The 10,000-nt window shown below is 38.2% G+C and overlaps 1 protein-coding gene across 1 annotated transcript in view; it reads right to left on the bottom strand.

Moving 5' to 3' along the window:
* Positions 1-10,000, bottom strand: part of LOC137975097 (TBC1 domain family member 10A-like) — a 23,516-nt gene that overhangs the window by 2,021 nt on the left and 11,495 nt on the right. Inside the window, exons 5-11 of the mRNA XM_068822152.1 lie at positions 9,446-9,512; positions 7,512-7,559; positions 5,347-5,412; positions 4,476-4,550; positions 2,351-2,412; positions 1,783-1,835; positions 469-547 (exon numbers count right to left, since the gene is read on the bottom strand). Coding sequence (XP_068678253.1) covers positions 469-547; positions 1,783-1,835; positions 2,351-2,412; positions 4,476-4,550; positions 5,347-5,412; positions 7,512-7,559; positions 9,446-9,512 — 450 coding nt within the window. The remainder of the gene's footprint in view (positions 1-468; positions 548-1,782; positions 1,836-2,350; positions 2,413-4,475; positions 4,551-5,346; positions 5,413-7,511; positions 7,560-9,445; positions 9,513-10,000) is intronic.

The following is a 10,000-nucleotide window of genomic DNA, read 5'->3' as shown; positions in this document are numbered from 1 at the left end:
TATAGGGAAATGTCAACGTACTATTGTCTTTGAATAATGGCTCCCTTTTGTTTGCTGTTTCATAAAGACAAGCGAATCGGTTGTGAAAAGCTTCAAAGGTAATATCAGTATAGTTCAAATTATCTGCCCAACACTGCAGAAAGAGATGACATTAATTTTTTTTTTTCACTATAAATACTTTTTCTTTACTCTTTTTGGGGAGGATACAAGTGCCCCAATTGCCCCTCCGCTAGCTACGGCCATGTCCTTTTGCAGTAATGAAAGTAAACATAATTATAATAATTAAAGTAATAATTATTATTGCTTTATTCCACACTTGCAATATATGCATCTTCTACAAACACGAATCAGGTAGTGTCTAGCACAGATCTTCATCCTCTGTGGGATTATCACAAACTCACAAAACAACTGAAGTTACTCAGCGGGAGCAAATTTCTTTCAAGAAGCGCAAACATGTACAGTACCTACCCTTGACAGCGTGAAAGGTCCTTTGGTGTAAGAGCTAATTTCATCATTGCTAAAGTGGTTCTGAACAGTACTTTTATCCCTTAAGAAAAAGGGGAAGGTATCAGCCTTAAATAGTTATCACCAAAGCAACAATAGCAGTTCAACAACTTGATGGTCTTTCAAGTGGTCTATTCCATTTTCAGCAGAATCACACTTGATCGATTTTCAATAATAATTATTTAATACCAATGCCTGACACTTGATGAATATGACTAATTAATTCCATGGACATAAAAAAAAAGGCAGATTTTGGTGTAGGAGTGTAAAGAATCAAAAAACACCATGGATCACACTCACAAAGGCTGTCATTTTGGAGGTGCAACATGTTAAGAATAATATTAGTGTTAATAACAATAACAATTATTATTACTATCCATAAGTGGAAGGAAGAGGAAGGGAGAATTATTGTTTTTCTCAATCATTTGAGACTTGTCACCCTCCTTGTTGGGCCATTTTTTCATTTCATTTGCCATACACAATGTAACACTAAGCTTGCGTTAGTTTCATTGCTGCAGATAGCACAATAGCACTGAAAGATTTGTACCGGTAATTGCCAGGGGCCATCAAAATTTTAAAGCCTCCTCACAGACTGCTAGTTACATACTTCAAAGTAACACCAAACCAGTGTTTCAGAGGGAATGTCAGACAGGGTCAAAGCAAGAGCAGATCTGAAATTTTCCAAAAGGTTACAACCTGGGTTTTCTGAGTCAGTGACTGAAGGTAGCGGTTTTTCCCCAGTCATCTTTTTTTTTTGATAGGTAACAAGCCTTTTGTATTGAATATATTAAACACCTGCAAGGCACCACCGGTCCTTGATTTTGGCTATTTTGTAAGGCCTGATATCAAAAGAAGTTGCTATGAAAGCAAATCAATGAATTGGATATCTCAAATGTGCTACATTTTGGATAAAAAAAATAATGACTTAAGTGTACATGTCTATAGAAATTACCATGATTTTCTAAAATACAGTATGGTTGATAACCCGAGGGGGATTCATGTATGGAAGGGGTGGGGATGCTCGTCATCTTGCTAAGGAGTGTAAATTTCAGGTGTTTGTACAGTAAATACAGTTACGTATTTAATAAGTTTTAATGATGGTCTCTTTTAGGGGTAAAAAAAAGCCTGGGCCACACACAAATTGGTCTCCTATAGGTTATAATTCAAGTAATTCAAGCTGACCGATGAGCATCTGCACCCCTTCATATGCAAATTTCCTTCCCTGGTTGATAAAGCGTAATGATGGTATTATTTTACTTTATAGAAAAGAAAACAAACCTTCACAGAAGAACATGTCCCACACACGCAGCACAGTAGCAAAAGGAAGGTTCCTTGATTGGAATGATAAGTTATTGATGGATTGCTCATTAGTTTATTGCTCGATTATAGTTGAATAAAATAGCCCTATGATGTCTACTTAACAATTAGACCCTTTGCCCGCAAGGGCTATGGGTCAATAGCCCATGAGGAAAAGCCAAATGGGCTATTGACCCGTGGCCCTTGAGGGCGAAGGGTCTAATTGTTTTAGTATCACCCAACTAGTCGGACAGAAAAGGCGATAATAAAGTTAGCAAATGCAAGTTAAAGAAATATTTAATTCAGAGAACTAAACGAAAGAAAGCGTCACGCTTTTCGCTACTCGAGGACTATTACTAATAGAACCTCCAATAGTACATGTAGTCCAATAAATCAAACTCTTCCAAGTTAGGGCCCTTCCACTACATTAAAAATATTCAGAGACTGCAAAAAGCGTATTAGCCTGCAGGCCATGCAACTTCTTTTCTCAAAAATTATCCACTAATAAATATGGCTGAAATTTTATCCCTTTTGAGCAACACTAACGTACCTGGCTACCAGGCACATAAACCATTCAGTCATGTACATCAAAGGGTCTATGTGATGAGATTTCTGAAAGTAAAATTAATGCCATACAGATGTTATGGTTGTCTTGGTTCAGACTTTTTCGAACTTCCAACTGAAGTTTTTGAACCAGTTTAAAGAAACCAAAAACAAGATGATTTAAATCACAATAGAGGCATTAACAGTGGGTATGGTTGTTGCGAGTCATCTACTTTGGAATCTTTCTCCTTTTGCTGAATTTGTGTACAGGTGTACGTAATATGTACATAAATTCAGCGAAAGAAGAGAGATTCCTGGGTGATTTGGAGATACGTGGGTTAACCCTATGCAGCTATAAAGTATAATAAAAAAATTATTCATTTGTCAAACAAAAATTTCTTTGGCAATTTGGATTACTTTTTTTCAAACATGCGATTTATTGTCGTCACTATCAATCCAAACTCATGACAATAAGCGCTTTTTTGCAATCTTATGTATTCTGCAACACATGCATATTTAAGATGGGTCAAACCAGTTTCAACACTTGAAAGAAACGTTCTCATTAGAAGGATTGACACTACAACACCTTTATGTTATCACTTAACAGTAATGTTATTGTACCATATCAAACACCAATTATTGTACCATTATCACCAATTATTGCTGAAAAGATTCGGTCATTTTTGGGCCATAAAAAGTTGCCATAGTAACAGGAACAGGAAAGCCCTGCAAAAACACCCCATATTTTGGCTTAAGCTGCTCTTGTCTCAAAAACTAACTGGTGACCCCCATTTTTCATAAATTTTCTGAAATGTAATCATCATACCAGAATGAAATGTTCTGCAATGTTTTGAAAAAATTCTGTGTAGCAGATTCAGAGCCACCTAAATAATTGAAAATTTAAGGTAGCTCTGAATCCACAGCACAGATGTTTTTTAAACTTTGCAGAGAGTTTCATCTTGGTTTGCTGATCACTTTTGTGCAATAAAAAAATTGGGGTTACCAAGTTCATTTTTTTCAGGTATGAGCAACTAAAGCCAAAATATAGGGTGTTCTTGCAAGGCTTTTCTGTTGCCATGGTAACTTGTTACATCACAAAAATGACTGCACCTTGTTCAGTGATAATTGTTATTTCACATGGTACCATAACATTGCTGTTACGTGATCAAGTGTTGTAGTGTCAATCCTTCTAATAACAAGGTCTCTTAAAAGTGTTGAAACTGGTTTGAGCCACCTTAATAAGTCACTGCACACAAGTGCCCCACTAATAATAATTATTTGAGAGACTACATATATCATCTTATAGCAGATCAAAGTAAATCAAACATTGGTTCTTGATTAGGGGAGACCAAACCAACAACATGTATTTCCCACATACATGGCCCATCAAATCCAGGAATCAATAATAAATTAATTACTAGTAAAATTTATAAACTAAAAAAGTGGATAGCATTGAAGGCACGCTCTGATTGGCTACTCAAACTCCACACATCCTTTGCTCTTCACCTCCAAGAAATTCATGCAGGATTTTGCACCCAAAAATAATTTATTGTAATTGTTGTTGGAATAAAAATTAGTTAAAATCATCTTTATGTGCTATATTATCTCACGGTAAAGTATAATTATGCTAAAACAAATTTAATATTCAGTTAACAAACCGGCCGAAACCGGCCAGACTTAGTATTTTACTCTGTCTAACACCAGATGATTTTACTCATCAATGGGGAACCCCTGGGAGTCAATGGTTTAATCACTAACTGAAAACTATGTTCCCATTAACCCTTTGACGTCCAAACTGGCCGAAACCGGCCAGACTTAGTATTTTACTCTGCCTAACGCCAGACAATTTTACTCGTCAATGGGTGAACCCCTGGGAGTCAATGGGTTAAATTAAGTGGAGGTGGCTAGTGGTGGATATTTACCTCCCCACTTTGTGGCTTGGTACACATCCACCGTTAGCCACCACTACTTCATGCAGTGAATAGTTGACGTTAATTATTTGGGGCTACATTGCCATGTTCCTATTCCCTCACATTTCTTCCCTTTATTTTTCCTCATGTTAGCAATGTGTCCCACTTATTTACTCTGTTTGTGTATCAGAACAGCATCAAATTAGCCACACAGATTCCTACCATGTGTTTAGCTATGTGAGGTACAGTTTTTTCCAGCAAGCCACCAAATATGGCTCCATCAAGGTGAACAGCTTCCTAATATGCAAAGAAATACATGTTTGGTGAAAGGTCTATACCCAAGCTTTTCATTTTCATTTCATTTACGCATTAAGGGACAAAGCCCATGGAGAATCAGCAACAGGACACTGAGTCCCATACACAAGTCGACCTTAAAGGGTCAGTGAGGGTAACAGAGAATACACTAAACAACAGACAGGCAAAAACACCAGGACCTGACTGTGCCCTACTCTTTGCACATAGTGTGAGGGTTCTTTTATGTGACAGTCGCACATTGAATGGCTGTAAGACGAGGCCTACGGTCTTTCATCCTTATCTGAGAAGACTAGAGAGTCTAACCATTAGCAGATGTCATTACAATAGGCAGCATTTTCTCCTCAATTGTTTAAAGACCCTGAGTGTTGATCCTACTGGAGTTTTTGATCCCACAACCTCCCGCACAGTAGTCCAATGCTCAACCAACTAAGCGAACCAGTCGGTGGTTTTGATCTTATACTGTCCATTTTTCGCCTCCATCAACTACAGTTACATGATGGTACAGCTCATAATGATAAAAAGGACAACACTAGAACTCTCAACAATACATGTAGGCCAATATGTCATGATATTATGTAGGAAGTTTCAAGTAAAGTACACATATTATTGTGTGTAAAACCCATTATGGGGTTCCGACATTGATACCAACTGCACAAACCATGACAATGGCTTGAAATCACTGCTTTCTCATAGAAAGCCATAGGAAGTGCAAATGAGGTGAAAACACCTATAACTACCACTTAGTACTAAACCATAAAACATCAATGAAAGAACTTACCAGTTTAGGACTGTAATAGCCAGGTATGTATTTATCACAGATCATCACCAAACACCAAAATGCTTCCTGCAAAGTCAATAACATATTAATAATAATAAAGTATTCTCGTTTGTCTCACGGTGTGGTCACTTGTGATGTAGATCGCGATGTTTCAACTGCATACTGCTAGTCTTCATCAGGTGATCAGTTGACTGGTTACATGTCACCTTTTAAGCAGGATGCTCCCCTGTGATTGGTTGGTTTTCAGCAGCTGTGATTGGTGCATTTCGATCCTCGCTGTTTCGGTGTATTGTTTCTTCGGCGGTCTGCTGTCGTACGGTTCTCCTGTTGTTGTGTTTCTTGATTGTGGGCATCCATGCTTCTGCTTTTTCTATTCCACTATCCCTGTTGATGTTGTTAGGGTTAAGTCTTACATGTATGTAAATCGCCTCTTTGATCCTGTGTGTGTACCAATGATGATCACAATCAATAAACTTTACTTTGTTTCAAAGCTGCTGAAAACCAACCAATCACAGCAGAGCATCCTGCTTAAAAGGTGACGAGTAACCAGTTGACCTCATCGCCTGCTGAAGACTAGCAGTATGCAGTCGAAACGTCGCGTTCTACATCACAAGTGACCACAATGTGAGACAAACGAGAATACTTTATTATTATTGTACTTCACCATGATGAATAACAGCAACCTTTTTTCCATAACATAAGTCAACAAGTTTGCAGCTGCTTCATGATCAGTTATACAAGTCATGTACATCTTGAAATGTAGGGTTCCTTTTTCCAGACACTTTTTCCCCAGACTTCAATAGAATTGAAAATCTCAGAACTCTTTTGGGTGAAGACAAGTATTTTTTACAGGTCAAAGGTCAGGTTTACAGGTCATTGTCTTCAGATCACTAAAACAGCCCTACCCCTAGAGTTGTGAATGGGACGTTTGTAGTCACTATGGTGGGGGTACGTAAAGCACAAGCAGAGATAAATGTTGACAATTTTTGCACCTGAATTCTTTTTGAGAACCCGCAAAAAACCATGCCCCTATTTTCTAACCACACCCCATAAAAAAATTCTTTTTTAGACAGTTAATGTCACTATTCCACAATTTAAACTAATAGTAGGATGTAACGCAACTAGGTAGTGTAACGAAAACAAATAAGCAAACAACAATATGGCGTAATTGAGGGGGACACAGCCCTGTGGCAGGTTTTACGCGACTTAATAATAGGTGCACAAACTAAAAGCCTCACTTATTCCCCCACTAACGTGGGAATAGAACAAGAGTATTGGCAGAGCCTTTGTTATCTCCCCAGCACAGCAGAGGCTGGATCGGACAAGATAAAGGCAAGGATATAAGATGGCAAGACACAAGCAATGCCAAAGCTTGGGGGAAGTCGCTACGCAGACTTAACATTGGCAAATAACAAACAAAAGCCCGTCTCCCGGGGAGGGAGGGTGGGAGATTTTAAAGCAAAATTGTTACAAACTGTGTACTCTCGTGCAAGCTGCCAGGATTATGCCGTGTTACAGTGTATTGAGATTTATATAGCAAGACAGTGTCTCAAAGTTCGACCAATAGGTACAGCTGTACTACGAGCTAAAGAGACGCCACGTGGCGAGCTTGTCAGCCATGAATGGGGCTAACAAATATAAGGACCAATCTAGGAAAAGTTAAGATATATCACTAGATTACTCAGCAAGATAGAAGCTAAAATACAGACATGAATAGCGTTTGTACTAACTGCTAGAATAAGGGAACATTCATTCATGAATTCAGCATTCAATATTGTTCTATTATTTATCTTACTGGATTGCGTGACGAACGAAAGCAGTCTTGCCCTCTAGGGGTGTCATGTTCCATTAACTGCGTTTTACCAGCCGGTAAAAGCGTTACTAATTAAAAACGTAGTTAGAAGAAAAAATACAAAAAAAAATACAAAAATACAAGCACCTTGTCAGAAAAAAAACTAACCAGTGAAATTATGAAAACAAAATTATAGTTGTCTAAAACATATACCCTGTATTATTTTGTAAACAGAGGGACCATTACGCGGTAACACAGGGCAAAAAGATACACAGAGACATTTACTGAGTCAAACGTAAACTAATATTCTATATTTTACTTGAGAGAGTAAACCAGTAAAAAGTTAAAATCAAATGCACATCGTATTTCTCACCTCAGCTGGCATGTGCATTAGAAGAACAGCTGCTACTGGAGCCATTGCCTGCAACATTGAAAAAGTCAAAGCCAGAGAAAAATAATTGAAATAAAAGAAAATAGGCACGCATTGCGTGCGTGTGGTAGTGCAGTAACACAGTGCTTTATTCCTGTCAACTGAGATGTGTTTTGTTTTCCAGGAGATTCTAATTGTCTTTGCATAATATGTAGCTCTAACAGTACACAATATTGCTTTGGCACCGTATATCATTATAGTGGCATGGTAGATGTCTTAGGTAAATGGACCCCTGAGAAGACAATAAAATGTGATTACTAGTATAATACTAAACCCAGAAGGATTGAAGAAAATAAAAGGGTCCATGGAGAAACATTGGTTCCAAGGCTGACAAGTTGATCATTTTCAAGTTCCCTCACAACTTCTTTACTAACGCAAGCCTCTGATAGCTTTCTATGACAAAGGTTCACTAAAGTTAAGGCCTGTCCAGTGCGGTTAGTATTTGGATGGAAAGATAAATACATGTAAATTATGGATAGTTACACAGTTTTTAGGAAGCAGCAGGAAGTTTTCGAAAGTGTTGATCAATAAAAAATATTTTGCCATCAGCAACAAAATTTGTGACATGAAAACAACACAAATAAATCTTGAATCGCGAATAATTCATATACAAAATTACCATCAGTGAAAAACATTTTGGGAGATTTTTGCTGCATTCAATTTTTCTATTGTACTTTTGGCGGCACAAGTAAATCGCACAATCGAAAGTGACATCGAATTCTGGCAACGCCGTAATCAAGTTACATTGTATCTTGCATGTTTAATAACAACTCATGAAAGAAAGAATACATCTGTGTCAAAATCATGGCAAGACACTGCGTTTTTGTTTTGGTTAGTTTGTTTTTTTTCCTTTCAAGTGTTATAAAGTTTGACAAAAAATGTGAAAATTCAACACAAAGATCACAATCACCCAACTCTTGAGGTTGACCATTGCTTCTGCGAAGTCAAAAATCACCCTCCTGGAGGAGGTTTTTTAATCACCAGGTAATTCCATCATTTTGGAAATACATGTAGTAGCTGCTTTATTATTCATCAGCATCACAAATTCTTGCCAATTTTGGGGCTCATTTGTTGAAACTACAAAGCATGCTTCCAACAGACCAGTTTATTTCCATGAGTTACGCATGCACTGCGGACCTATTGCAATTGTCACTACAGGCTTCCCTTCTTACACTCTTACACTCTCTTACACTCTTACAACCTGGTGACATACATGTAGTGTGTAGTGCACTACCACAAAAAAACAGAACATCTGTAAAATCGATCAATAAAAACACTTACTAAATATACAATACAATACATGTACATACTTAATTGACCACTCGCCCTAGGGAAAGGAAAGGAAAGGAACTTTATTCAAGTGTCTAGTCGTTCTAGCACTTGAGCACTAATTGGGGACACTGTAAACTGAAATTAACGATGAAAGCAACTTCAAGTCAAAGGTTGGTTTTTGAGGAGAGGGGAAACCGGAGTACCCAGAGAAAACCTCTCGGTGCAGAGTAGAGAACCAACATATTCAACCCACATATGACGCCGAGTCAGGGAATCGAACCCGGGCCACATTGGTGGGAGGCGAGTGCTCTCACCACTGCGCCATCCCTGCTTTTTTCAGGGCCAATGAAACACAACAAAATGATGGAACAGAACAACAACAACAACAACTGTTAAGAATCCCGACTGGCCGGAGGCAAACCAGTCGGCTATTTACAAGTGCAGCTGGGAAGTTGAACCAGGGACTTCCAGGATCAAATTCAACGAGTGGTCAGAGCAGGTCTTGAACCCGGGATCTCCAGATCTCAAGGCAAGCGCCCTAACCACTGGGCCACACTGCCTCCTCAACATGAACGTTTAAAAAAGACAACCTTTTTTGTTGATACCTGACAGTAACCTGTTTTGGGATCGTATACTGAATAAGCCTTCAAGATGTAGAATAAGTCTCTTTGTCTGAAAACGAAAACATGCCATGAGTACTTCTAAATCACTTTATTGTCGTTCACTCTCCACGACTTGCAACTTATGCAACCAATTGCAAATCATGTGAACAGATAACAATTATAGCCCTGTTGCATCCTGACAACCATTTCATGTTTTGGTACCAACTTGGCCACAATGACATGACATAAAAGGATTAACAGAAGGACACTGGCAGCTACCAAATTGCAAAGAAGGGATAAAAATACAACAAATCCCCACCTAATAGTTACTTAAAGAAGGGAAAGCAAGAACCACCATGCAATTGAAAAATTTAAGCTTTAAAGATCCATAGCCAAAAGCTTGAAGGACAGAAACATGTCCAGTGTCAAAGAACATATAATATTGTTGTTTACATGCAGCCACAAAAGGGGAAAGTCACCAAAAGAGTCCTTTCTTCCCGGCTATTATAAAGTCACTGAAGAAAACTGTAAGAGTGACGATTGGCTGAAAATGGAAGA

The sequence above is a fragment of the Montipora foliosa genome, chromosome 11 (assembly GCF_036669935.1).
Source record: "Montipora foliosa isolate CH-2021 chromosome 11, ASM3666993v2, whole genome shotgun sequence".
Lineage (NCBI taxonomy): Eukaryota > Metazoa > Cnidaria > Anthozoa > Scleractinia > Acroporidae > Montipora > Montipora foliosa.
This window is presented reverse-complemented; position numbering and strand designations above follow the sequence as displayed.